General features: G+C 53.6%; 4 protein-coding genes and 1 non-coding gene across 11 annotated transcripts in view; 2 read left to right on the top strand and 3 right to left on the bottom strand.

The window, feature by feature from the left end:
• The first annotated feature begins 392 nt into the window (after nt 1-392).
• On the top strand, nt 393-3356 carry B2M (beta-2-microglobulin). The gene is made up of 4 exons (XM_065847876.2): nt 393-548; nt 896-1174; nt 1489-1527; nt 2704-3356. Exons 1-3 carry the CDS (start codon nt 482-484, stop codon nt 1500-1502), a joined length of 360 nt encoding a protein of 119 aa, XP_065703948.1. The 5' UTR covers nt 393-481; the 3' UTR covers nt 1503-1527; nt 2704-3356.
• Nucleotides 3357-6808: 3452 nt separating this feature from the next.
• Nucleotides 6809-11046, top strand: TERB2 (telomere repeat binding bouquet formation protein 2). Its single transcript, XM_065847864.2, has 7 exons — nt 6809-7550; nt 7675-7756; nt 9110-9249; nt 9597-9658; nt 10069-10154; nt 10262-10353; nt 10556-11046. Exons 1-7 carry the CDS (start codon nt 7487-7489, stop codon nt 10699-10701), a joined length of 672 nt encoding a protein of 223 aa, XP_065703936.1. The 5' UTR covers nt 6809-7486; the 3' UTR covers nt 10702-11046.
• Nucleotides 11047-11741: 695 nt separating this feature from the next.
• RPS17 (ribosomal protein S17) lies at nt 11742-14938 on the bottom strand. Its single transcript, XM_065847865.2, has 5 exons — nt 14808-14938; nt 14441-14592; nt 13867-13972; nt 12161-12226; nt 11742-11864 (listed from the first exon to the last, which is right to left on the bottom strand). The coding sequence occupies exons 1-5, from the start codon at nt 14808-14810 to the stop codon at nt 11784-11786; spliced, it is 408 nt and encodes a 135-aa protein (XP_065703937.1). The 5' UTR covers nt 14811-14938; the 3' UTR covers nt 11742-11783.
• LOC136107090 (small nucleolar RNA SNORA71) lies at nt 14248-14378 on the bottom strand. The gene has a single exon (XR_010652225.1). It is a non-coding gene; the product is annotated as a small nucleolar RNA SNORA71 (small nucleolar RNA).
• Nucleotides 14939-15667: 729 nt separating the features above from the next.
• CPEB1 (cytoplasmic polyadenylation element binding protein 1) overlaps nt 15668-26911 on the bottom strand; it is a 37561-nt gene continuing 26317 nt past the window's right edge. For 4 of the 7 annotated variants that reach the window (XM_065847104.2, XM_065847109.2, XM_065847108.2 and 1 more), the window contains 9 exons: nt 24555-24781; nt 22738-22987; nt 22285-22398; nt 22082-22186; nt 20991-21127; nt 19784-19982; nt 17856-17950; nt 17494-17574; nt 15668-17174 (listed from right to left, as the gene is read on the bottom strand). In XM_065847104.2, coding sequence (XP_065703176.2) covers nt 17064-17174; nt 17494-17574; nt 17856-17950; nt 19784-19982; nt 20991-21127; nt 22082-22186; nt 22285-22398; nt 22738-22987; nt 24555-24781 — 1319 coding nt within the window. In that variant the 3' untranslated portion in view covers nt 15668-17063. Of the gene's footprint in view, nt 17175-17493; nt 17575-17855; nt 17951-19783; nt 19983-20990; nt 21128-22081; nt 22187-22284; nt 22399-22737; nt 22988-24554; nt 24782-26442; nt 26579-26911 lie in introns of those variants that run through there. The other 3 variants (XM_071813716.1, XM_071813715.1, XM_065847106.2) reach the window with 3 other exon arrangements.

Below are 26911 nucleotides of genomic sequence, written 5' to 3' on the forward strand. Positions count from 1 at the left end.
GTGCAGTGCTCAAACAGCAAAGTCCATCCGTCACACAGCCGTCAGATGACGTCAGACCACAGGCTTCCAGAGCAAACCGAGGTTCAGACAAGAAGGCAGCCAGGGCTGCAAAATCTTCCACGAGAGGAGGTTTTTACCCCTTTTTTGGTGAGGGTCCGGAGCCAGGTGACCTGCGCCCAGGGGGGGTCCTGACCACACGTGTCCAACCCAAGGCCTGGGGTCAGCTGGAGCCCTTTGACACCCGCCCCGCTGAGGTGTAGGCGGGACAGACCCAGGGACAAGCCCCGGGCTGTGGCCGCCGTTCGAGCCGAAAGCGAAAGCAGCAGTGCACAAAGTGTCTACTTCCTCTCCGCCTAGAGACTGATGACGCTCCGCAGTTCCGCGCCGCGATTGGCCGCGCCCGACTGAAGTCAAAAAAGGCGGCGGCTGCGGCGGGTGGGGCCAGTCGGAGAGCGGAGCCGGAGCCGACCGGGTGGGAGCCATGGGTGTCGGTCCGAAAGTTGGACTGCTGGTGCTGGTCGCGCTGTTCGGCCTGGGGAAGGCGAATGGTGGGTGCCCGGGGCGGGGTGATGGGGGTGGAAGGTGCTGTGAGGTGCTTGGGACCGGTTACCGGGGGCGGAAGGGGCCCTGGGACCATGGGAAGTGGGTGCCGCGGGCAGGAAGTATCGCTGGGGAAGACCTTGAGGACCCTGGTACCGCTGTGGGTTGGGGGGCACTCTGGTAAGGTGGGGAGTGGGTGCTGTGAGGGCTCTGGTACCGATTTTGGGGTAAGGGATGGGTGCTGTGAGGAAGGGGGATGGTCAGGACCCTGGTACCGGTTGCCGTGTCTGGTTGAGTGGGTGCTGTCTCCTCCACCACAGCCCTACTCCTCGCTCCCCTCTCCTTTCCCCCCCAGAGGCACCCAAGGTGGAGGTCTATTCCCGCAAAATCGCAGCCCCCGGCCAGGAGAACACCCTCAACTGCTTCGTTAGTGGTTTCCACCCTCCGCAGATCGACATCACCCTCCTGGAGAACGGGAAGCCCATGCAGGGCGTGCAGTACGCTGACATGTCCTTTGACGACAAGTGGTTCTTCCAGCGCCTGGTCTACGTGCCTTTCACCCCGCAGAAGGGCAGCACCTACGAATGCAGGGTGGCCCATTCCACCTTCCGCGAGCCGCAGTCGTTCCGATGGGGTATCGTGTGCTTTCCTCTTCGACCTTTGCCACCCTGCAGAACCCAGAGCTCACTAATTTATATCCACAGCGTCCCCATTCTTAGGAAACAGGGTCCTATAGGAGGAGGGTGGATTTTGAAGATCTTGTCCTATAGGTGGAAAATTAAGTTGGGTTTAGCTGGGTTGCTGTAAAAACCTCCCATGAAAGAGTTCATTAGCAGCAGATAGGAAAACTTGCCCTGTCTGGCTCTGGGACTGTTTCCAGCTGTGGTGAAGGGTGAGCGGGGGTGCTGGTTGCCCCCAACCCTCACACTTTCCCCTTCTTTCTTGCAGATCCAGACTTCTAAGCCGTGTCTGGGATAAATAATCATGGTGAGTTTTGCTAGTGCGCTGTGCTGGCAAGGGGAACTTTTTTTGGGTGGGAGGAGGTCTGTACATTGTGAAGTTGAGGAACAAAAGCAACCACCCAAAAAAATAAATATATATAGCGTTGGTGCTGGCTGGGAGCGGGGCTGTTCCGGCACCCTTTCTGCCCACTGTTTCAGCAAATCCTCAGCTGTAACTTGCCTGGAAGTCTGTTTTGCTCAAAAGAAAAAAGGAGCTAAACTTCCTGGCGTGTCTGCCAGATATTCGGAGTTGTCACAAGTCCTCTGGTGCTTCCCCAGACTCTCTGGTGCTCTCTTTGCTCTGATAAGAAGTTTCCATACCTTGGGAATCCCCGTGGCTTGTGGGGAGGCGCAGGCTGATTAACCCCGCGGCAGGCAGCGTGTCGGCTCGGTAATCTGGGTTTTATGAGGCGCAGAGCAGAAGCGGTCTTGGTTTTATTCACTGGTGTCTCAGTCTGAGTGCTCTGTGTTCTTCAGGCTATCTGGACGTATCTAGGTGTAACTGATCTGGGTTTAGCAATCCAGAAATAATAGGAAGAAAAGAAAAATAAAGATACATGGCTTGGCTGGATCGCGTGATTTGCATGCCTTGGTAGAGGCTGGGTAATTGTTAACTGTACCCGGCACAAGCCTTTGCAAGACCTCACTTGAAATGTCGTCTGCATTGGACCAGCAGATGTTATTGATGGTTTTCAGACTCAGGATAATGGGTCAAACGAACTTTGTAAATTGGAAAATATGGAGGTCAGTTGTCCGGCTTTCTAGTGGGGGATGACAGACAAAGATACGCTCTTAATTTGTGGCAGAAAAGCTGAGGTGTGATATTAGGGCCTGAGGAAAGGTTCAAGAGATTCCCTAAAGCTGGAAATGGTCGGATTAGGAGGATATTTAGAGTATTATATATATTTAGATATTAGAATATTTAGATTTAGGTCTGGGGTGTGTGGTGCCCACAGGGCAGCACAGAGCATGGCAGCTTTGGGACGTCGGTGTGAAGGTCACCGATGGCCAGGGGTAACCGGCTTGGTTGGAGGTGGGACATGGGTGACTCCTCTGACTCTGCAGTTGGAGTTCCCTTGTGGAAAACACTTTTTTTGTTAAAATAACTACAATTGAAGGTGCAAACAGTGTGAGTGATATCCATGTCCTTTCCTCTGTGCAGGTCTGATAGAATTCTGCCTTGCAAGTCAAAATCACCTTGGGCTTCTGTCCTTTCTTCACATCTCGCTTGCTGTTCTGAGGGAGAAGAGCAACCATCTTCATTGCAAAATTCCTTCTTTTTAGGAAAACCGTCCCCCACAGTTAAAATTAGTGCTGTAAACCCACTAGGTCATGGTTGTGGCTTTCTGCGCTGTGGAATTAAAATGCTGAGGCACTGAGAGGAAAAGCACAGGGTGGCTGTGAAGCTGATGTCCTGTGCGTACGGCAATGCCATCAAAGCCACCCTGACTCGCGGTCACAACGAAGGAGCTCCAGCGTGAGCCCATCAGGGTTGAAAATTTTGGCTGTGTTGTGGTAGATTCATCATGCAAACTCCCACCATTCAAAACCTGCCTATAAATACCCCCCGAAATAGCATAATTTTTAAAAGCGTTGCTCTGTTCTAACATCTGCCTTCCATAAGATTTAGCTGGAGCCACAGTTAATAAAGCTTATAATTAAACCACGGTTTGCCCAAAGCAGTATGCTAGCTTGGCTCTCTGTTTTTTGAGCACATAGCTGTGAATGTATTACTGATTAAAAAGTAATTGTAGCCCTTCAGTGCTTTGATACGTACAGGATTTTTACCTAAATAAAATTGGGGACTTCAGCAAAGTCCTTAAAATGTGTTTTCTAAGTCACGTGACAATTCAAGCTGGTTTAATGGGCTCTGGTGGGTTGTGGGTGGATCTGGAGGGTGCTGGTGCTGCACTCAGGTGCACTTTTTTCTTGCTGTGAAGGTGCAGGAAGCATTTTGCGTTAAAAAAGTAAATTTGGGGATGCTGGGTCTGATTTTAAAGGAGCGGAGGAGCAGGATGTGGTGTCCATGGAGGAGAACTCCAACTGATGCTTCTCAGGGTGACTGGTGCAAAGCCGGGCTGAGGGGAAGCAGAGAACTGGACTGAGTGCTGAGGGGATAAAATACCAACTCTTAACACTACAAGAAATGAAATGGGACATCTTGCAGCTCTTGAAATGGTAATTATATCTGTAACAATGGGAAATAGTGAGCTGGAAACCTGGGATTCACACAGTAAAATGGTTCTCTGGCTGTGGGGGACAAAGGGAGGGGGACAAAATAAGGTGCAAAAATGTATCTGACATTGCTACTTACCTTGATAGATATGAAATTAAGAGCTGCAACCTCACAGCCAGGGTATTAAATGTAACTTACACAAGCATACTACAGTTTGCTGGGGTGAAGGGAGCAGTTGTGGGGACTTCACGCTAATCAGAGGATCATTCAAACCAGGGGAGATGGTTGGGTGGTCGCACAAAACGCTTATGACCCCGCGTGGGATGGCAGGACATCAGCTGTGCTCTAGAGGCCATCCAGGGGTGTCACCAGGGACCAGCAGTGGCCCTTCTGTGGTAGAAGATGGTCTGGGAGGGTGGAAAAAGTTTGGGCTTCTCCAGAGACCCCAGTGGGGCAGCTGTGAGAGCCCGAGGTGGCTTGAGCCATGGACCATGTCCTGGCTTCCTCCTCTGGATCACAAAGAGCCACCAAAGCACCTGCCACCGTCTCAGCTTCACCAGTACCGTCCTCAGAGCATCACAGCAAGAGGAAAACATCCTAATTAGGACACAAGCACAGTGGCCTGCAGAAGCTGAAGATGCTGTGGCACAGGCAATGCGAGACAATCACTTCTCCAAAGCAAACGTAACACCAGCGTCTCCCCGCACCAGGGAAGTTTGTGCCCCGATTGCATCTGTGGGCTTGTTGTGGTCTTTCTTAGGAAATATCTTGATGGCTTACTTAAAAATCCCCGCTCTGGGGGGAGAACAACGTGTGGCAATCCTAGAGGCTGGCTGCTTTTGATTAACATCTGAATTTCAGGATCATAGCTAGAAAAACTTTCTCTATTTTACCAGGTATCCTTGGGGTCAACCTTCAGGGGCCCAAAGGTATCCAGGATGTAGCTGCACTGCTCCTGGTGGCTTTTCAGCAAAATTTCACAGGAGATGGCGATGTTGAGGGATATTTTGGCAAATTTGAAGCATGAAACAAGCCTTCTCTGTGCTTTACGAAATACAAGCGATTTTGCTGCAGACAAACAATTTCCTGAGTCAACCAGGTTTTTAGGAGAAAAACTTCTAGAACAACTCCCTAGGAGAACATAGAAGAAATTTCTGAAGATCAGCTGCTTCAACGTCACATCTCTGGAGTTTTTAAAGCGTCACCAGTTCCTGCATGATAGGGACCAAAGGAATAGGGTGCAAGAGGAGGGGGAAATGTTAACACAGACATCCTTTGAGAGAAGTGGAACCAAGCGAAAGAGATGCTGCGGCACACATGGTTCTGGCTCTGCCACCACATCCCCAGCCCTGTGGGAAGGAGTTTGCTATCTTCTCCCCATGGCAAACCACGGCAAGCCAGGGAAAGGTGAATATCCACAGCGTATTTTTGCCGAAATGTTTGTATGGTGTCTGCAAGAGGAAGGATGCACAGCACCAGGCCAGCTGCTCGACACAGTCTGCCCCACTTCAGCTCAACTAAACTGAGCTTAGCTGTGCCACACGGCAGTTACACCACAGCCTAACACTTTTCCTTACCTTTTTCTCCTTTGATTTGACAATGTTACCAAGCCCTTCGTGGAAGGGTGAGCGTGAGCAGAAGTAATTCTTTAGCTTGTGTGTTGAAAAATGAGTAAGAATCAAAACCCAGAGGTTTCTGTGTCACTTTTCAGTACTGCTGACATCTTTGGGGCACGGTCAGCTTTGCCTAGATAGGACACTAGGACATCATCTTGGACATGCAGAAAATCTGAGCATGGAGGAGACCAGGCTGAGTCCTCATGTATCTGCATCTTGTCCGTGTGTCCTGCTGGGCTGGACTTGCCCCATTTGGTGACGCCAAACTGCCCGGCAGGATGGTTTGTTCCCTCTGCAGCACAGAACATGCACCGTCTGAAGGGGACGGGGTCTGGCGAGCAGCTCCGATCCAGCAGATGGGATAGGAGGACACAAATTCAGGCACAGAGATGGTGTCCTCTTCTCGCTGCATCTTCTGCCAGCACCTACAGAGAACATGAACACAGAGTTCACTGCCAGGTTCTGCCACAGCTTCCCCTGGGTAAGTCAGCCACAGCCACCACCTTGTCCTGTCCCCTTTCCAGGGGTGACACAAGTCAGTCAGGGCAGCCCCACTCCTGGGGTCCCGTGGCTGTTTTGGGGTGCTCAGTCTGGGGAGGTGGCATGAGGGGGGTTTGAGACCCGGGTGGTTGCAGTGACCCGAATGACTCAGGGAGGGGTTGGCCAGCCTGAATATGGACACCGCCTTTTGGGGCACTGCGCTTCTCCTCAGCACCTGCTGCCCCTTGGCTTCCCGCCATTGCCCCTGAGTGTGCTCCCGCCATCGTCCCTTGGCTTCCCGCCATCGTCCCTCAGTGTCCTCCCGTCATTGCTCCTCAGTGACCTCCTGCCATTGTCCCTTGGCCTCACACCGTCACCCCTCAGTGTTCTCCTGCCATCGTCCCTTAGCTTTTCGCCATCACCCCTCAGTGTCCTCCTGCCATCGTCCCTTGGCTTCCTGCCATTGCCCCTCAGTGTCCTCCTGTCATTGCCCCTTGGCTTCCTGCCATCGCCCCTCAGTGTCCTCCCACCATCATCTCTCAGTTTCCCGCCATTGCCCCTCAGTGTCCTCCTGCCATCGTCCCTTGGCTTCCCGCCATCACCCCTCAGTGTCCTCCCACCATCATCCCTCAGTTTCCCGCCATTGCCCGAGTGTCCTCCTGCCATCATCCCTTGGCTTCCCGCCATCGCCCCTCAGCGTCCTCCCGCCATTGCCCCTCAGTGTCTTCCCACCATTGCCCCTCAGCTTCCCGCCATCGCTCCTCAGGTTCCTGTCATTGCCCCTCAGCTTCCCGCCACTGCTCCTCAGTGTCCTCCTGCCATCACCCTTTGGTTCCTGCTGCCTCTCAGGTTCCCGCCATTGCCACTCAGTGTCATCCCATTATCGCCCCTTGGCTTCCCGCCACTGCTCCTCAGGGTCTTCCCGCCACCCCTCAGCATCCTCCCACCACCACCCCTCGGTTCCCACTGCCCTTCAGGTTCCCGCCACTGCCCCTCAGTGTCCTCCCGCCACTGCCCTTCAGGGTCTTCCTGACAACCCTCAGGGTTCCCATCACTGCCTCCCTGGGGTTTTCCTGCGCTCAGGCTCCTGCCATCACCCCTTGGGTTCCTGCTGCCCCTTGGGGTCTTTCCACGCTCACTCCTCAGAGTCTTCCCGCCATCACCCCTCAGCGTCCTCCCACCATCACCCCTCAGTTCCCACTGCCCCTCAGGTTCCCATTGCTGCCCCTTGGGCTCTTCCTGCTGCTGCTGCCCCTCAGTGTCCTCCCACCATCACCCCTTAGGTTCCCACCATCGCCCCTCAGTGTCTTCCTGTCATTGCCCCTCAGCATCCTCCCACCATCACCGCTTGGTTCCCACTGCCCCTCAGGTTCCCATTGCTGCCCCTTGGGCTCTTCCTGCTGCTGCTGCCCCTCAGTGTCCTCCCGCCATCACCCCTTAGGTTCCCACCATTGTGCTTCAGTTAGCACTGCCCCTCAGGTTCCCGCCATTGCCCCTCAGTGTCTTCCTGTCATTGCCCCTCAGCATCCTCCCACCATCACCCCTTGGTTCCCACTGCCCCTCAGGTTCCCATCACTGCCCCTTGGGCTCTTCCAGCTGCTGCTGCCCCTCAGTGTCTTCCCGCCATCGCCCCTCAGGTTCCCACCGTTGTCCCTCAGTGTCCTCCCGCCGCCATGTTCCGGGGCCACCGCGCCTGGTTCTCTCAGAGCGTCAGCCCCGGCCCGCGGCAGCTCTGGGGTGAGGGTCCCGGCAGGGCTGAGGGATGGGGAGCGGGGCTGACACGTCCCCTCGGTGGGGCACAGCCCCGTCACCTGTGCGGACACAGGGACACCCATTTCTGCTCCCCGCCTTGTCCCCGCAGCGGCCGGCGGTGGGACGCTCACCCACCGGCACCACGCCGAGTTCCTCTTCAGCAGCGACGCCGCCCACCCGGACACCCGCAGGTCTGTCCCCCACGGTCCCCCGTCCTGTCACCCCCGTGTCACACTCGCATCGAGCCTCCTCCACGTGATGTCCACCATGCGGTCGCAGCGCTGGAGGCTCCTGCTTGCGCCAATGGTTGGATGTAGAGAGCAAAAGAGAAGGGATAGATAACAGTTTTAATGTATTTAAAGTCTTAAATGGATGCCAGCATCCTTTTAAAACCCAGTGTGGTGTTTTTAGTCCCTGGTATGGGTCTTCTGGGCTGTTAGTGGGGTCTGAAAACTCACAGCATTCCTGAGCAAACCAGAAAAACGGCTGGAAAAACCATCCATGCGTTAGGCTGGCCTAACTCTGATGTCAATTAAACTAATTGCGCTGGTTTTCTCACCATCTTCGAATTGACCGACTGGAAAAGTCAGGGTCTAAAATAAAGGTGACGCTGTCCCTAAGGAAGGAACCAGGTGCAAAAAGGCCGCGCAAATTAACTGTGAAAGGAAACGAGGGGGTAAAAACGGCTGGAAAAGGGCTGAGTCGCTCATTTCCTTCTGCTTATTTCATATAAAAAATCAGAGCGCTCAACAACATTTGTACAAACACAAGGAAAGGCTATTTGAGCATCTTCCTCCATACAGTGAATATTTATATATATTCCATATCATGCATATATATTTAGCTGAAAGGGAACTGCGATGTTTACTCACAGTGCTCTGCAGCAGGCTTTGCTAAACTGGGCTGAGCAGTTTCTGTTAACATGATTGCTTAAAACTGACTTAGATTTTTGTCATCCTTCAGCTCCCCGCACCAGATTTGCAAGGGGAATCCCAAAAAACCCGGAGTAATCAACTTGCACCCACTGCAGACCGGGATGTTCCCCCAAGGGAATTTTATATAATTATATATATATATATATATATAAGTACGTGTTCAAATTTTTGATTGGAAAAATGTAACCCTTGTTCATGCCCTTAAACCCCACAAACAATATTCAATTCCCCTCCAAGGAGGACGGTGAGTGCTTGAGCATCCTCCACCCTTCCTTGTAGTGCTGCCACTGATTGGGGTTAAGAATAAATACATTAAAATCACATTTTCCCCCCCTCCCCAAAGAACTGTCTCGTCTCAAGAGCAGGTTGTGGAACGGTGCTGTTTAGTCCCTAAAAGTAAGTGTTTACCCAGTCCCTGCTGTCCTTCCCGGATTGTAACAGGACATCACTGGTAGAATCTTAGAGTTAGAAAAGTACAGAAAATTAGGTGCTTTTGGCAAAAATACCGGCGCAGGTCGGTTTTAATGATGCTATCCCTTCGAATTTGTTTTGCTTTGTGTATTTTTTCAGGCTTACCTTTGGAAACGGGCTGTGTCGTTTCTCTTGCAGGATACATGAGAGCCTGGATTACGTGGAGGGCAGAGCCACGGTGTTCCACGCGCGGTACCTCTGCGCCTGGGCCAGCACCGGGGCCACGCCGTCCGTGGCTCTGGGACACTTCGTCCTGCCGCCCGCCGCCGTGCAAGAAGGTCTGGGGGAAATAGAAGAAAACATATTAAGAAACGAGGATTTGGCTCTCCTGGGGGTTACCCTGTGAGCAGAGCCTTTTGGGAGGCACAAACAAGACCTTGCAGGTAGTTCTGCTTGAAGTGGAGGGAATTTCCTCCAGCTGGGTGTGATTTTTCCACTGCAGAGGACATTGCATTTATTATATTCTCCATCTATTCGTCAAATCACAGAATGGTTGGGGTTGGAAGGGACCTTAAGGCTCGCCTGGTCCAACCCCTGAGGGACGCCGCTCCTCACCCGTCTCCACCCAGACATCAAGACATTGTATTCAACACTCTCACAGTTCTTTCTTTTTTATTCATGGCAGAAATCAGAAGGAAAATTGGTGGTTTTATTTGGGAGCAGGCAGACGATTCACTCGCCAAACAGGTAAGAAGACAAATAGACACTAGGCGGGGTGTAGCTTAAAAAACTATCGGTTCTATGAACTTCAGGGACGCTGGTGTTCATCTTGCTGCGCTGTGCGTGTCCCTCCCAGTGTGACATCCCTGCAGGGGACAGTGCAGGACGGATTTTCTCCCTCACCCAGACACATCCCTGAGATCTGAGCTCGGTCCTTTCCTGTGGCATTTCCCTCCCCGTGCAGCTCCAGGTGCCGCTCGCTCTCTCTTCCAAGCGATTTCTCAGTACTTTTGAAGCAAAAAGTCGATTAGATTTAAAACTTTTTTCTAAATTACGCTTGAAATCACAAGTCCTAAAAACACCGTTCTTGGAGCGCGCCTCGTGTGTTCTGTGGGGAACAGGGCGCAGTTTTAACGAAACTCTCTTAATATTCACAGCATGAAGAAAATCTGACGGAAGAACCGGAGGGGGCAAGACAAGGCTGTGAGGAAGCGGAGGATCATGTGCTAGATCTGGACGAAAGGTATTTTCCTGCCCTTGGCGATGGGGTTTGGACGCACGCCCCGAATTTCACAAGTCCCCCAATGCACAGGAAATAACACACAGATTTCTCCCTTCTCCCTGATACAGCAGTGAAGAAGAAACGGGCTCCAGAGATCCTGCCCAGGGGGAGTTTCCCTACCGCACCCTCCACGAATACCCTATGAATAACATGGTGACAGGTAATGGTTGGCGTCGGTAGATTTTTTTAGGAGTGGAAAATACACCTGAAAACAACCACGGATGCAGCAGGGACCCCCGTGTTCTCCCGGCACTCACGGCCGCGGAAACGCTGAGGGTGCGACTGCAATCGCTCCCTTCTCCGTGCTTTGCGTTTTCCGCCGCCCTCGTTTCGTTGGAGACCCCAACGCTCTCCCTCCACAGGCTACACCTCCGCTCGCGACATGAAGAAATACGTCGGGGAGCTCCGCGATTTCACCCCCGGCACCTCGGGCTACACGGCATATTGGATTCAGAACGAAATTAATATTTACTCCGAGGTGAAGACTAAAATGAAGAGAAAATTGTAAGGAACAGGTGGCAGATTGCATCCCAAAAGCTGAATTTGGGATTTCAATCCTGTTGTTGGACGCCAGGATGCCGCCTTGCTCGCTCTCTTCTGCAGATTGAGGGTTATTTTAACTGTCTGTCGTCATTCTCCCTGTGTTTTAGTTAAATTGTGAAGATTGGTGGTATCAAGCCACAAATTCTGAGTTAAATCTCCGCAGTACGCAGGGAATTTAGAAATTATCCCTGCTTGGCTTATCCCGACCCCAGCTCAGTGTGGTCAGTGCATGCGTTGATACCCAACTTTATTTACTGTAAATGTTTCCTTGTGTAGCAGCGATTTAAAACAAATTTTGCAGCAAACTTAAATACAGACATTTCTCCCAAAAACACAAACTCTTCTGCCTTTTTGTTTTGCACTGGAGGGATTCAAGACATGGCTGCGGGGGGTCATTCTCCTTGCAGGGACACGCGGGTTTGCAGAGGGTTTGAGCTCAGAGCCCCAAACCTGAACAAAATGCACATTGTGCCAGAGCCAGGCTGAGACTTTTCTGTCTCCTCTGCCTTGGAGCAGAAGCTCCACATAGCAGGGCAGTTTTGGGGGGCAGGAGTGAGCCCCAAAACTCTCCCATGCCTGCTGCACCCTGGGGAAATGGTTGGCTGGAGCATCTCGCTGGGGGCAGGACGGCACAAAGCTCAGAACTCTGTTCACTCCCCTCACATGAAGAAAACCAGCAAGAAGACTTTTTTTCTGTTTAAACATTTAAAAGTGATCAACAGCACTATAAAAATCAACTTTTATTCTGGCACAGCACAACCCCCAAGCTCTCTGCTTGGTAAATCTGGGTGGCACTGACGTTGAGGAGTTCCAGGAGACACCGCAGTTGTCCCTTCCCACTGCCCTGCAAGCAGGAAAGCCTCTAAAATCAACAGCTTTGCACCCCACACCCCAAACGGCCAGGAAAGAACCCCAAAAGATGCCAATAAACGTGAAGGTGTTGGGTCCTCCTCACCCCCCCGACGCCCCGAGGAACCGGCCCTCCAAAAACCAGGCAGGCTGCGATGGGTTCCCCACATTTATTGGAAAAGCGACATACAGAGCGGCTCAGAGAGCTCCTCGCGGCGTTTTGAAGTTCATCCCCACCGTGGGCTGCGTCACCTGCAGGTTGGACAGGCTGCCGAAGTCCTGCAAAACAGCACATAAAATGGGATCGGTGACGGGATTGGTGACATCGCCCTGCCCGTCACCTGCACCCGATCCCACTGTGAGCAGATGTCTCCCCAGGGGAGCAGGGAGCACCATGAGTGGATTCATATCTCTGGAAAGAAGGGGAGACGACCACCCCGCAGGTCCCAGGGTGGAAGGACTCCCACCACGTGCTCAGTGTTGAAAACTTCAGCCAACACCTTCAGTCCCCTCAGGGCAGCAGGAGGGCTGGGACATGTCACCAGCCGGGCAAGGGGACAGCTGGGGACACTCACCAGGAGCTTCAGCATTTCCTTGGTGTCCGGGTCCACTTCGATGATCTCCTGGTCAAGAGCAGAGACCTGGGGACAGAGAAGGACCCAGTTTGATGAGGCCACGTCCTTGCTGCTTCAGGGTTGTCCCCACACACCCACCGCAAAGGGGCTGCTGGAAGGGACCTGACCCCCTGCACCCCCAGCCAGCGCTGCCCAAATCTTGTCTCCACGTGAACAACATCTTGCTGCCTGTTGTGGGGAACTGCTCCAGGAGCAGAACAAGCCAAAAGGTCCCCAGCAGAGCCCAGCTCTCCTGCCACCACACCATAAGAGCCACCCAGCACCAGAAGGGCCTCACATGAGAAGAGCCTCTTATTTGGCAAGCTTTTGGCAACTTGAGGCCAAACGAGCTCCACGCCAAGGCTGCCAAGAGGAGTGGGGGTCGGGTTCACACCTGCACCGGTCCTGGTGGTCACCACCGACACTCACACTCGTCCCTAAAGCCAGACATGGGACCACTGCGGTGGCACACGGCAATGTTGAGTGACCATCTGAGCTGTCCCACCCCCACGACCTGAGTTTTCCTGCTCTTCTAGCCCAGAACATCCTCCAAACCTCTCCAGACTCCAAATCTCCATCTCCCTGTGCTTCCTTCCCCAAGAGACCACATCACACCCCTTATTTTTGTAAGAAACCATGAAAAACGCAGGGTCAGTCAATGCTGTATTGACAGCTACAGCACGGACGCTCCCTCCCTGCTTGGGGACCCTCCAGGGGTGACTTCTCCCACCAGCGCCACCTCATCCTGCCTTAAGGTCACTATGTAAAACACAGGGACTGTCACCCCAGCCGCTTCCTCCGAGCCTCCACCCCCAGCTCTGTGCTGACACCTAAAATCTGGGGCATCTGCAAGAGGATCTGCCAGTGTTTCACGTGTCATTTCCAGCTCTTAAGGGTGAGGGAGCCACACAGAAGCCTGGTCTCTCATGGAGAGTACGTCACCTCCCTCGGGCTGTCAAGCAGAGAGGACATTTCCGAGAGGATTCTGAAGTGGGGGGGAAAGCTCCAGCCCACCTTACCGCACCCCCACAACTCCCATGAAATCCTGCCATGGCACCTGTTCCCCTCAGACCACCACTAAAACAACCTTCTATGGAACCAAACACCAACACCAATGGTTTGGGAGAGCCAAGGTAACAACCGAGCGCTTCTGTGCAGCGCAGACACCAGAAGGAGATCACGGAGATCTCTAAGTGGGGGACACATGCTGTGTCTGAAGCTACAGGGCTTGGGAGTGACAGGATCAAACCCACTGAACACAGAAACGCTTTGAGCTCCTCTCCCTGTGCTATCAATGACCAGCCATGGGTGAAACCTCAACCCCTTGCGAACGGAGGCTGAAGACAAGAGGGCATTTTACCAGTTCCCTCTCTTCAGAGACATCCACTGTAAAAAAACCTCCTGCATCCCACCAAGTTCTTTTTTTGATTCATTTTAAGTTGGGAAAATCAAGAACAGATATGACCTGTTAAAATGCAAGAAGTCCACTGCCCTTCCCACCCCAGGCTGTGGTTTTAGTGATAGCACCAGGATACCAAGCTTAAATCCTCCTCCACCCAAACCCTCCTCAGCTCTTCCTGGCTGAGGTTTGGTTTTAAACTTGGGGCACTAACGGAGGACACCTGGAGGCTGGATGAACAGATGCCGGAGCACAGCCAGGGCCTTACCTCGGGGACGTAGTTGTCCCTCCTCTCCCTCTCCTCCTCCTGCAGTTTGATGGAGATGCCTCTCACGGGTCCCCTCTGAATACGCTTCATCAAGTGGGTGACATACCTGCGGGGGACATGGGACCATCCAGGGCTTCCCTCCACCCTCGTGTTCCCAAAACCATGCCAGGCTGAGCAGACAGAGCCCCTGCCAAAAACCCTGGTCATGTCCCACCACCAACCCCTCAGCATTATCTCACCAACCCCAATCTTGTCACACCACCGACCCCAGCGTTATGCCACCACCGACCCCAACCATGTCCCACCACCAAGCACCAGACTTGTGCCACCACCCCCCCAGCTATGTCCCACCGCCCCCAAGGCTCCTCAGGGACAGAGAAGTGTCCGACAGCGACAGGGTCTGGGGGAGAGGGACGGACCCCCCCAAACACGGGAAAGCTCTCGCCGTTCCTCTCCCTGCACTATCAATGACCAGGTCACAGGCCAGACCGCGATCACTTTCGAATGCAGGTGGCGGGCGGAACCCACGTCCCCGTGCCCCACGCACCGACCCCCGGGTCCCCCCGGCTCTCACCCCGCGATCTTGTTGCGCAGCTTCTTGCTGGGGATGATGGCGATCTCCTCGCACACCCGCTTGTTGGTGTGGAAGTCGTTCCCCAGGCGGGTGTAGTACTTCTCGATGATCACTCGGGCGGCTTTCTTCACCGTCTTCGTCCGGACGCGTCCCTGGCCGAGCGGGGGAAACGCCCGTCAGGCGCCGCCGCTCCCCGGCAGCGGCCTCAACCCCCTCCCCCGGCCCCAGCCCGCCCTGCCCGCCCCGCCACAGCTCGCGGCCTCTCGTCCCGCTCCTCCCCGCTCCCCGATGCCGCTCGGCGCCCCGGGGGAGCGGCCCCGGCGGCGGATGGCGGCAGATGGAGGAGGATGGCACCCGCCGGACCCACCATGTCGGCGGCGGCCGCGGAAAGAGGGAGAGCAAGGGACGCCGGGAGGCGCGCGGGGCCGCCGGGAAGCGCCGGCGCTCACAGCGCCCCCGCGCGGGGCGGAGGACGCCTGCAGAGGCGGTGAGGCCTCGGCTGACTGGGTGGAGCTCCGAGCGGGCTCGGCTCCAGGGGGCGGAGCTATTAGGGGCTCGGCTCCGAGGGGCGGGGCTCCAAGCAGGTTCCCCCGGGTCCCAGCGCCCGTCGGCACCGTAGGCACCAGGGCAGTCAAAAAGAAAGGTTTTTTTTGGGGGGGCGGGGCAAGTGCCAGTCCATCCCACATTAGACTGGGATGGAGGAGGAATAAGTGCACCCACAAACTCACAGCACCCATGTGGGGCCCTGGGGGCACACCCCAGCCCAAAATGTTGAGGGGTAGCCAGGTTACTCACTGCAGGAGAGGGAAGGTGGGACACAAGGAAGGAAGCTAAAGTTCCCACCCCTCAGGGACATGCAGCCCCACCACCCCCTACAGCCAGGAGCCCCAGACCCCATCTCCCCTGTCAAACCTTCAACCAGGGCATCACCCCTCCACCGACATGAGTGGGACACTCGAATTAGCCTCATTAATTCACTGTTCGAGGTAGGGGAGCTCTAGCACAGAGGTCCCAGGGGTTCCTGCTGAAGGAGCCATTGGTAATTGGTACCTAAATTTGATAAATTGGTACCTAAATCAGGTAAATTGGTACCTAAAAATGCATCTCAGAGAGAACCCTACTCCACCATCCACACAACCCCCACCATACCAAGGCTGTTTTGACACCAAGCCAAGAATGAGACACTACAGGTTGTAGGAATCCCACACAAAGAGCACAAAAGTCATCTTTTTGCTGCAACGTGTTTATTATGTGCCAAAAACTACACCACAGCTTACTCCACGCATCTGTAGGAGAGTGCAGTCTTGCCTGCATATACTACAATGAGGTAGAGACTTCACACACAGCTTCACAAAAACCCCACAAAGAGCAGCTGGGATATGCAACAATGCAACATCAGCTCAGCAGGAGGAGAAAAAACAACCAAAACAAAGAAAATACCAACAGAAACAAAAGAGGGAGAAATTATGACACTGGTTCTTTGGCACACAGCTTCCAATAGAGGGGAAAGTAAAAAAAAAAAATACATAATAATAATTAAAGTTCTCAAATCCCAGCAGCAGCATTTCAGTCGACTGCACCGTTACTCCATACATTTTGGAAAGGAAAAGTACTTGTCCCCTCTAAGAGAAAGGGCTCCTATGAACCTTCATCTGTTCACCGAAACGCAGCCCTTTTTTAGCTAGTTACAAAAGAAAAGTTAAGTCCTGTGACTTTGTGTGATTAAAAACCTCTATCAACCCCCCTTAAGTGCAACTTAAAAAAGTGCAACAAACTATTTAAAACTATATACAGCAGCTCAGAGATCATTTATCCGGTCCAGTTTCAAATCCAAAACACAAACAAAACAAAAGCCCGTCCTGTTCTGTTGCAAACCCCTCGATTTACAACTTTCCACCAGCAGCCCCCAGACACAAAATTGCAATAATGTTAAAAGCTGCCAGGAAAGAAAAAAATCTCTCGTTTCAAACGACTTAAAAACTGTTTAAGAGTGTAAAAAGGAACTGGTAAAAACCCTCGAGCGTAAAATATGAAATATGATTTGGTTTAAATGAAGAGCAAAGTCTCCTTGTTGTTACAGTAAAAAACGCCAGCTGAACATTCAGTTTATGCCGTTCAGATGGGGGTTAAATGAATGGAAAGGCACTGTATGGCAACTGCAAAAAAATGGAGCCAATGAGACCTGCATTATTACCATCAGTATTGCAAGGAATGTAAAAAAGCGCCTTTAATAAATAAAAAACCAGGTGAAGGCATCTGCATAAACACCTTCTCAACACATGGCCCTTTTTTAAATTTCTCTTGTTTTGCTTCTCATCAGCAAACGAGGAACCAAAGTCTGGGAACTGCAGAATCACTTGAGGGGTGCGCTCCCCCCCTCTCAAAAAACCCCCCAAACAAAACCCGACAAAATTCACTGTGCATTAGTGCAGAAACAAAAAGACCAGCAAGTGCAAACGTGAATGTAAGATTATTTTGTCTTTTTTTGTTTTTTAAATCTTTTTCCCCATTAGTCCTCAGGAAGCGCGTTCCCAGCCTGGGTCCGGCACCGGCAGCCACGCTCCTGCGCTCTCCGCTCGGCAGGTTCACAAAAGGACTCTCTCCTGCGCCCGCGGCGGCCCCTTTAGCTGGAGTCCCTGTTCTTCTGGTTGCGCATCAGCGGGCGGTGGTGACGCAGAACCTCCATGGAGTGCTGCCAGTGCCAGCAGGAGCGGCAGAAGTACTTGAAGCAGATCTGTGGGGAGAGCAGAGGGGGTGATGCCGTGGGGCGAGGGGTTTCCAGGCTGGAAGAACAGCAGCGGTGGATCACGGAAGCACAGGGAGGAAATTCCAGCAATGTTGCTGGAGATGGGTTGTGCTGAGCTTCCAGTGTGGCCCTTTTTGTTATAAAAAGGTTTGAAAAACCAGGATTCTGGGCAGCAGCAGCTGCCACACAGGGGCTTCATCCTCCCTGCCCAGTGAGGGACAACAGGCAAACCCTGACACCACAGTGGACACCGCTCCCCATTGAAGAAACCCCCCAAGCATCAGCAGGGAAAAGCAAAAAGCCTGACCTGGTCTCTGCAGAAGAAGGGGCCGGGCTGGCCGCTGCAGACTTGGCACATGGAGTCTTCCAGGTACGGGTCGATCTGAACCTGCAGGAGAAACGGGCAGTGGGCATGGGGCAGTGCTGGGGCAACCGCCTGCTCCCAGGTGGCATCAACCCACTGCCCTGGGCACCCCAAACCACCACCAGCGACACCAGGCACCCCAAATCCATCACCAGCAATGCCCAGAACACACAGAGCAGTTCACCACTTCTCACTGTTCCACAGGGAGACGAGCCTGGCTACACAGGTTGTGTCACATCACTCCCAAATGTGCCACCATCACACACACGTTCAGCTCCCCAGGCTGCACCATCAGCCCCACTCACCTTTTTAGTAAACTTGGTTGTTTTGATTTCCACAAACGCAGCAGTCACTGCCTTCAGATAGCTGCGCTGGTTGTTGAAGGTGACACGGCCAGACCCTGGAACAAGCCAGATGACGAACATTAGAGTGACCCAGCACCCGCAGCAGGAACCAGGGAGGCTGAGCCCGAGCTGCTGCCAGCACCATCCTTTCCCGGGCACAGTTCAGCTTTGGCAGGGAGGTGGTATCCAAAGGCCGCAGCTCTTCCCCGGGTGGTAACAGCACAGCAGGCAGCAGAAAAGCTTTTCCACAGACACCTCCAGGCTGGTTAAGACAAGTTTAGAGGCAGCAGCAGTCCCAAGAGGACAGGCAGTGGCCAGAGGCTGCCAGGGCACAGCTGAGGCCTCCCCACCTGCACCTGGAAGAAGCTGGTGCCGAGACAGCTCAGCAGGTTTTATTTTGAGCCTCCCACTCATCCCAGAGCCTCATGTTTTAGAGCTTCACTGCTAGTCAGCAGCGTTCCTGCACAGGTTTCTAGCCAAGTCTTGTTAAGCTCCAGGAAAACCGTGATTACCTATGAGTTTTTCTTTGGTGTGAAGGAAGCTTTGGCTGTTACAAGCCTGTCCTACGCACCAGCAGATCACTAAAGCTCAGCTCACCACACATAGCCACAGTGCAAAGCATTGCCCAGAACCCATTAACTCTTCTGCTGCAGCATCCTGCAGGACACAGGCTGGAGGGCCTGGATCTGGTTGGGGTTACGCTGTGTGTGGGGATCACGGCCATGCTCAGGGGTCCTTCCTCTGCTGAAAGGGCCAATAATACCTTCTTGACAAACTCTGTCCCCAAAAGCTTCCTCTGCTGGGCTGGTCTCAAAGGCAGCTCCTCAGAACTACAATCAGATACTGACTTTTATAACTAATGTCTCCAGCAGTATCACCCACTACTCAAGATGATTCAGCACAAGGCACGTTCTTCCCATGAGGAACCTTCTGCCAAGCCTGGGGCAGCATCTCACAGGAGATGCTTCAGTCCACACTAAGCAAAATCAGGGTACAATTTAGTTACCAGAATTGAGATTGTTGCTGTAATGCTACAATAACTCCAAGTACCAGTCCGCTGTTGGGAGCCACAGATCTCACCTACTTCAAGGAGCCACCTGGCTATGTGTGAAGCTACAGCAGGTTTTAAGGTCATGCTCTGGGACTTCACACCACACAAGAGTTCATCTGCGCTCATACAGGAACTCTATTTGCTTCTCATATTTCCATCACCAACCCCACTCGGGACTGTCCCCAAAGCCACTTGAGTGCATGTCCAGACCCCAGGCCTTGGGCACCAAAGCCTTGACCAGAAATGCCTGAAAGCTGCCCAAGGACAGTGACAAGCAGCTGACAGCTCTGCACCACCAAACCCTGATGTTCCCACCTGGCAACACACAGGAGATTCACAACACACTGCAGCCTGAAAAGCTGGAACTCATGCTTAGGGGTCTTCCATATAAATCAGTAATCTCAGTCTCCTGTCCTGTGAGGGCACCGGGGAGGTACAGGGGACACTGTTGTGACACTTCAGCACCCTGAAGGGGAACCAGAGAGGACAGTGGGGACAGGACACTGCCCATGGCCCTGTCCTGTTGCTTTGTAGCCAGTGGATCCAAGTTTGCCCTGACAGGCAGCAGGAACCAGAGTGAGACTCACAGCTCTGGGGATGAAACAGCAACTAAAGCAGCATCTAACAGCACTGAAAAAGGGCAGAAAAATCCTTCAGAGGATATTAAAAACCTCAGGCTGTTCTAGAATGATCCAGGGGACCTTCCAGCTCCCAGACACATCAGCTCTGCCAGCTGTCCCCACAGTGCTCTGGGCATCTTTGCCATCAAGGGACGAAGGGACACTGCTGTAAGCTCCTCAGAACACATCATGAGTGATCCTGGGGGACCAGCACTTACCAATGGGGTACTTGTGCTTGTCCGTGTCAATGCCAGCGTAGACCACCCCTCCAAACAGGTCGTACATGACAGCTGCCAGGGCCTCAGCGTTCAGCATCCCATGCAGGGCCCCCACGAACACAGTCTTGCTGGGGTCCAGCCGCTGTGATGGGCTGCGCACAAAGTTGCTGTCTGCCAGCACCCACGGGATCACCTGCACCTGAAAACATGCAAGCAAGTCGGTTGGCTGAGGGCCCACAAAGCCACGTGCTGTGCTGCTCTTCAGTACCCTCAGCTGACAGAAGCCACCCCAAAACCTCAGACTTTAGCCCAAAACTCAAATGCCACTCATTTTATGCCCACATCCAAACTGGAATCCAACACACTGGTCCCTTAGGGCTGGTGTCCAGGAAGTATTCCATGCTTGAGTAGATTTTACCTACCAACATTTACAGCCCAGTCAGATGCCACCCTGCGCAGGAGCTTGTTGTTGATCAACAAAACAACCCACCCACTGCCAACTTCAACAGGAGCTTCCATCTGCTAGACAGACAATCTAGGGCTCCAAAGAGGAGAAACTTCTGCCAGAGCTACATCACTGAGCACAAAAGCACTGCCAATAGCCAGCGGGAGAGCTCTCTGAAGCACAACGAGTTTGTGCCTATCTAGATAAGAGTGGAATCTCAAATCTCAAACTCATCCCTCTTTACTGGGAGGCCACCCTGAGCCTCTGGCAGCCTCAGCATCTCCAGAGCACAGGTCAGCCAGCCAAGGCTGTGCTGGAGAGCAGCTGCACTTACAGCTGCGGATCCAAAGTATCTGCCTGCAGTGAGCATGAAAGCCATTCATTCTGCAAGCAGATGAGGTCTAACAAAGCAAAGGGATTAAAGTCTGTCTCTGTAAGCAAGAGTATGCTGAACAGAAAATGAAGCAGTAAAATCCATGTTTCCATGCTCCTTTCCAGCTAACCAAAGCTGCTCAGCTTCATGAAATCAGAGTTTCCAACAGATTCAGGTCACAACTCCCAACAATAGTGGTTGTGAAGGACACAAACACCAATCTGACACTTCCCTCCCTGCCTGCATCAGCCCTGCTGCAGGAACACACCAATTAAAGATGGCCAAGAGCCAGTTTGACCTCTGCTTTCCTGGAGTAACACAGTGCAACCCCTTGTCCCCAAGGATCTCATCAGTGCTCCCTGCAAGGCCGCCCTCACAGGCCTGCTCACCTCTTTGCAGCGCATCCTGCGGCTGGACATCTTGAAGTAATATTCACTGAGCCCATCAGGGCTCAGCAGGTCCTGGGAGCAGGCCTGGAGCAGAGCACGCACGGATTTCTCCGACTCAAACACCAGGTAGACATATCCTTCAGAGGCGAAGGGAAAGAAGCGGTTGTTAGAATTGTAGCAGAGGAGAAAGATCATCCCAGTTGGCAGACATATTCCAGAAAAAGAAAAAATAATCACTCTCAGGTGCCATCTGAAGTATCCACACTGCATGTCCCTTGCTGCCCCCAGCCCCTTTGAGGGGAAGGCAGCAATTTGCAGCAGGCTCTGCACACAAGATCCACAGAGCCCATGTGGGCAAGAGGCCAAACGCAGCACAGCACAAGGGAACAGGTTGTCCGTAGCCAGTGCCGCATGGGCCAGCATCCCTCACACACAAAGCCACATCTAGACATGACAAGTGGGCACCACTAGCCTGGTCATAGCATGATCTGCAGGAAAACAGATCTTACTTCACATTTAGGATGCCTTGGCCCAGAAATAGAAGTTCAGGGCTTTAAAAAAAATCGTTCCCATCAGCACAGCACTCCATACCTTGCACCGCTCTGGTGACTGAATGAGGTCACCAGGCACCACCAAGACTACAAACCAGTCACTCCTTACCCAGTAATGTACTGTTCACACAATGTATTGGCCCAGCTGCTTCAGCCAGGATTGTGCTGTGGGGGCTATTCTGCTCTCTGGTCCCCACAGCCTGCCAGATTTATGTCAAGGGTGCACATAATCAAGGTGCTTGCACTGGCAGCAGGGACTAGTAGCCATTACCCAGAGCAAAACAGCCCCACACAGGGCTCCAGAGGCACCAGAGGAGGTTTCTCCCCACCCCATGTTTCTGCCTAGCCCTGCAAGGGACAGCGGGGATACCAGACAAGAGGTGACAGTGCACTGCAGCCCTGGTGCTGACCCAAGTGAGAGCGGGACATTTACCCTAGGGTGCTCTGTACCATCCAGTCACCAGCATGCAGCCGTACCAGCCCAGCATCCGTGCTGTAACATAGCATGGGAAAAATGTAACCCTACCGTGTCGCTATTACCTTTAGGCATATTACCTTTGGGAGGGCAGCGTGGGTGTTTGCCATCCTTACCAGGCCACTCCACACTCAGTGAGCCAAAAACACGGAAGGTGTTGATCAGTCCAGCTACAGACAGGAAGGGAGATGTCAGTGTCCCCCCAGAAAGCTCCATCCCAGACCCTCCTGATGTCAAACCCCAAGTGCAGGGCCTGGGGGCTACTCGCCTTCCGTAATGTCCCATGGGACTCCTCCCAGGAACACTTTGCAGGAGTAAACAGGGTTCTTGTAGTTTCGGGGAGGCAGCTGCCCACTCCAGGTGCAGGTTGCTTCATTCACAGCTGGGACAAGCACAAGCAACATTCAGGACAGACCAGCAACCTCCTACAGGTCTCCAGGCAAATCCCCGTGTTCCACAACCATAGGTTCAGCAGAGCAGCAGCAGCAACAGGCAGCTGCCCACACACCCTGCCCGTTTTGCTGTCAGCTGCCCACACATCCTGCCTGTTTTGCTGTCAGCAGGCAGACCCAGCAGCTGGCTGGCACACGGAGAAAGCTCTGATCTGCTGCAAACTCACTCCCAGCCGTGTTACCTGCACAGGGGTCACCTATGTGACCTCCAAGCAGCACAGGACCATCACCACACACTGAAGCCTGCTGAGACCCACCACCCAACTTACCTGCTGCTTGCCTATGAAGCCTGGCTTCTCTTTCGATACTGAAAGGGTCTTCTGGAGAGTCCAGGAGATCCCAGGAAGGCCACGCAGATGCTCCAGGCCATCTTTTTGACACGCTGGCCGGAGAGGAAGTGACTGCAGCCAGGGCAGCTTGGTCTTGATCCAGCCGGGACCCCACTCCCATCTTGAGAGGGTCTCTTGACACCCCACTGAGAGGCAGGAAGGGCAGAGGCGGGGAGATGCGAAGGCTTGACTGCAAGAGAAAGTCCACATTAAAACACAGCTTCTAAGCAGGAGAACAGAATACTGGAGGCCATAGAATCAGATTTTGTTTTTGTTGGAAAAGACTCACAAGATCATAAAATCCAACTGTTAACCCAACACTACCCCATGTCCTTGAGAACCTCATCTCCGGTCTGTTCAACCCCTCCAGGGATGGTGACTCCAGCACTGCCCTGGGCAGCCTGTTCCAATGCCCCACAGCCCTTTGGGGAAGAAATTGTTCCCCAGATCCAACCTCAACCTCCCCTGGTGCAACTTGAGACTGTTTCCTCCCATTCTCACAAGCTCCAGCATGCATCCCCGAGGGTCCTGCCCTCACCCACAGCAGCAGAAGGGGCTCCTGTTTTCCCGAGAACCTCCGAGATATGGCAGAGGCAGGAGAGCAGCCATCTCACCCACACAGCAGCCTGATGGGGCCACAGTTTCCCTGGGGAAGGTCTGTCCCTTCAGCTGTTTCCCCCCAAACTCAGGCCAAATTATGAGCAGCAGGGCTGGTTAAGCAGGAGGCACCTTGCAGACCCAACTGCTCACAGGTTTAACATGTCTCTCCTGGGGCGGAAGGAGTAAAAGCAAGGATTAATAAACCAGCAGGGATGCGAGATGCAGTGTAGCTCAGCGCCAGCCACTCTGCAGATCCAGCCACCCACACTGGGGAAGACCTGACCTTCACAAACAGGGCCGGCACAAAGCCCTGCTGTCACCAGAGCCACTCACAGCTCAAGATCCTAACTCCCCAGGGTGTACTGTAAGAGAACTGACTCCACATCAAGCCAGCTGTGTCCTTCATGCCCACCCCAACACAAGGGTCAAGCCCAGGGCTGCACCTCAGCAGATCCAGGCACAGCTCAGGCCTGGTTTTAGCCTCGGGTGCTAAGGCACCCAGCAGCACCCACAGGGCTGGTCAGAGCCAGGCTGTCCCGCTGGCACCCAGAGCTGCTGCTCATGCTGCAGCGCAGAGCAGGTCAGCGAGACAGACACCTCGCTCGCTGGCTTCCAAATTTAGCTGTGCTTTAGGGAACAGGAACAGGCTAGACCCAGTTTGCTTTAGAAGAAACAGGCCTGAGATGCAGAAATGCAGCCAGCAAATGGGAAGGGCAATCAAAGGCAGGGACAGGAGCTCATGAGAAGCCGAGATTGAGGCCTGGAGACAGCTGTGCTGATCAGCCACCTCACTGCAGGGATCAGGGCACAGACACCCTCCTGCCACACAAGCATTCACTCCCCTCCAGGAGCTACATTAACCCTTTAGGGCTGCAAGCACAAAGCCAAAAAGCCCTAACATTTTTTTAGGAAAAAAAAATTACAAGGATACTGCTAGCTTGCACTGAAGGAGGATTGCATGAGCAGCCCTCCTTCCAAACCCTGGGTCATAGTAGAACCTTGCTGTGTCAAGTGTGGGTACGACAGCTCCCTCCAGCACTCCCTCCCCTTCCCAAGCAGGCAGGGCTGCAGCTCACAGCCCCCCCAGCTCTGCCATGCTCCCCAGAAACACAGCACAACACCAGCAACCCCAGAGCAGGTGCAAAACCCAAACTTACAATCAAATCTGAGAGGTGGTCAGAGCCAGAGCTGAAGCCACTGGTGTCTGAGTCAGAGGGGCTGCTGGAGCGGGAGTCCAGGAGGGAGCGGGAGTCCAGGCGGGAGTTCCTCAGCATTGGCGTGGAAAACTTCTCAGACAGGTCTGAACCAATGGGGTCTGGAGGCAGGAAACCCAGCGGGGGCTTCCCTAGGACATTCCCGAGAGGGTTACTCAGCATGCTGAGAACTGCAACAGAGTAAGAGCCCATCAGTGCTGCAGCATGACACATCTCCTTCTCTCCAAGCACTCGTGGCAGAGGCCCAGGAGGGCACTGGGTTCCAGCAGCTCACAAATAGCTTGTCTGGCAGGTGGCACATCCAAGAGGTACCAAACCTCCACAGCGCTCTGGAAAGGCTGCATGCTCTTTGCTGTGGGTCACAGCCCCGTGCCACACGGCTGGAACCCACAGAAGCAGCCGTGGGTGACGAACACGAGGGTGGGTTACTAGATCAGCCGGGAGATCCCATTTCATCGGGACCAGAACTGAAGCCCCCACGTCATAGTTATGGAGCTTGAGATGCTCCAGACAGGCCTCTGTGCCATTACACTAGGGGGTTTTCTTTGCTGCTTGTGCTGGAACAAGATGGGACTCAGCAGAAGCGTCTACTCACAGTTTTAGCAACTGTGGGGCACAGACCAGGCCCACAGCTGCACACACCAATGCCTAGACTGAGAATAGCAAGGCCTGGCTCATCAGCAGGCATTTGCAGGCTCAGAGGTGAGATGCCACAGACATCAGCCCCAACAGGAGATGGCTACAGGCAGCCAGCAACATGCCAGCCCAGCTGCTGACAAAGATGCTTCCCAGCAGCAAGCACCGTCCCCAGAACACTCACAACAGCCTGTTTGGTCAGGCCTTGCCTGAGAGCCAACAGGCGAGTACGTGCCAGACCACTCCCCTCGCACAGCAGCAGGTTTTCCGACCACTGAGAACCCAACCAAGGATATTTCTCCCTGTGAACCGAGCAACCCCCTTGAGCAGAGCACCAGGCCACCAAGGGGTCACAAAAGTCCTGCTCTGCTCCACGGCTCAGCTGCCACCCCAGAGAGGGAATGCAGGGATCCCATGAGGACACGACAGCAGCCAGCTCTATTCAAGAGGAGCAAGTCTCAGCAAGCTGGACATGTCCCCAAACCAAAAGAGCAAAGCATTCAAGAAATTGTTTTAATTATTCAGAGGCTGCAAAACAAGGCAGCTCACCCTGAAGCTTCCAGTTTGCAGCAAAGCAAGCTTGGGATCCAGTTGATATCCTCCAGCCCCACCTGATCCAAACCAGCAAGGGCCACAAGGTTAACCCAGATTTTCAGTAGTTTTTGTAAAAAATAATCCAAACTACTGCCCAAACTAGATGAGTAAAAAAATGCCATCATGCTCAAGTGCAGTCAGACATCAGTATCAACTCTGTGCCAGTGCCAGGGAAAGTTTGAGTGTGCTCAAAGCAAGATGCTGGGATGTACCCACCCCAAGGTGCGTTACACAGCAACGTACCTGCATGGAACTGGCATCTCCAGCCTCACACTGCAGCGAGAAACCTCAAAGCACCCACAGAAACCCCAGACAGGTAGAGGTGTGTCCTTCACTTGAAGCATCGACCTCCTCCCAAGGCAGAGCTGGTCTGCAGAGTCCATCAGCAAGTCACAACATCTTCCCACATTTACAGAGCTTTATCCCTGCGAGTTTCCCCAACAGAGGCACGGACTCATTTCGGCTGCAACACAGAACTATGAACTCTGACTGCGCTTGGAAAAGGGCCTCCTGCCCAAATATCTGTTCTGGCTCTCCCCAAAAGCAGCACCTGCGCTGACACCCAGCCCCGCAGCCACAGAAAAACCTGGCTGGTACTCACCCTGGGCAGAGCAGGAGGAGCAGCAGCCGCCCCGTGGGGCTGCGGCGCGTTTGCCAGGGGAAAAAGCTGCGGCAGACGGCGCGAGGCGGGGAGGAGACTGCTCCCTCCTCGTCACCACTCCGGGCAGGGCACAGCATCTCCCGGCACAGGCGAGTCGCGCCACCACGCTCCTTTGCCGACTTCTCTGAAGCCACGTGATGCATTTAAAAATACAGCCAGCGTATTGTTTGAGGGAGACAGCTGAATTTGTTAAACAGGCTCAAAAATCTGATTAGTCACTGAACAGTGCAAGAGTCAAAGCAAAGCAGCTGATGCCATGGCCTGAGCCTCATTGCTGACAAACATCTCGGCCATTGAGTGGGGGTTTGTAATGCTGGGCAGAGCAGTCCTGCGCAGACCCCGTGTGTGCAGCGTTCCTGGAGACCCACAGCGGCAAACACCACACAGGCAACACCATCCTGCCCCTCAC

This window comes from Patagioenas fasciata, chromosome 12 (assembly GCF_037038585.1).
Source record: "Patagioenas fasciata isolate bPatFas1 chromosome 12, bPatFas1.hap1, whole genome shotgun sequence".
Taxonomy (NCBI): Eukaryota; Metazoa; Chordata; class Aves; order Columbiformes; family Columbidae; genus Patagioenas; species Patagioenas fasciata.

Excerpts from the sequence above, each read along its gene's own strand:
- B2M (XM_065847876.2), top strand. The coding sequence starts at position 482 with ATGGGTGTCGGTCCGAAAGTTGGACTGCTGGTGCTGGTCGCGCTGTTC. Across the intron at positions 549-895 it reads CGGCCTGGGGAAGGCGAATG|AGGCACCCAAGGTGGAGGTC; the intron begins GTGGGTGCCCGG and ends TTTCCCCCCCAG.
- TERB2 (XM_065847864.2), top strand. The coding sequence starts at position 7,487 with ATGTTCCGGGGCCACCGCGCCTGGTTCTCTCAGAGCGTCAGCCCCGGC. Across the intron at positions 9,250-9,596 it reads GCCCGCCGCCGTGCAAGAAG|AAATCAGAAGGAAAATTGGT; the intron begins GTCTGGGGGAAA and ends TATTCATGGCAG. Across the intron at positions 9,659-10,068 it reads ACGATTCACTCGCCAAACAG|CATGAAGAAAATCTGACGGA; the intron begins GTAAGAAGACAA and ends TAATATTCACAG.
- RPS17 (XM_065847865.2), bottom strand. Across the intron at positions 13,973-14,440 it reads CTGCGCAACAAGATCGCGGG|GTATGTCACCCACTTGATGA; the intron begins GTGAGAGCCGGG and ends TGTCCCCCGCAG. Across the intron at positions 11,865-12,160 it reads AGGAAATGCTGAAGCTCCTG|GACTTCGGCAGCCTGTCCAA; the intron begins GTGAGTGTCCCC and ends GCTGTTTTGCAG.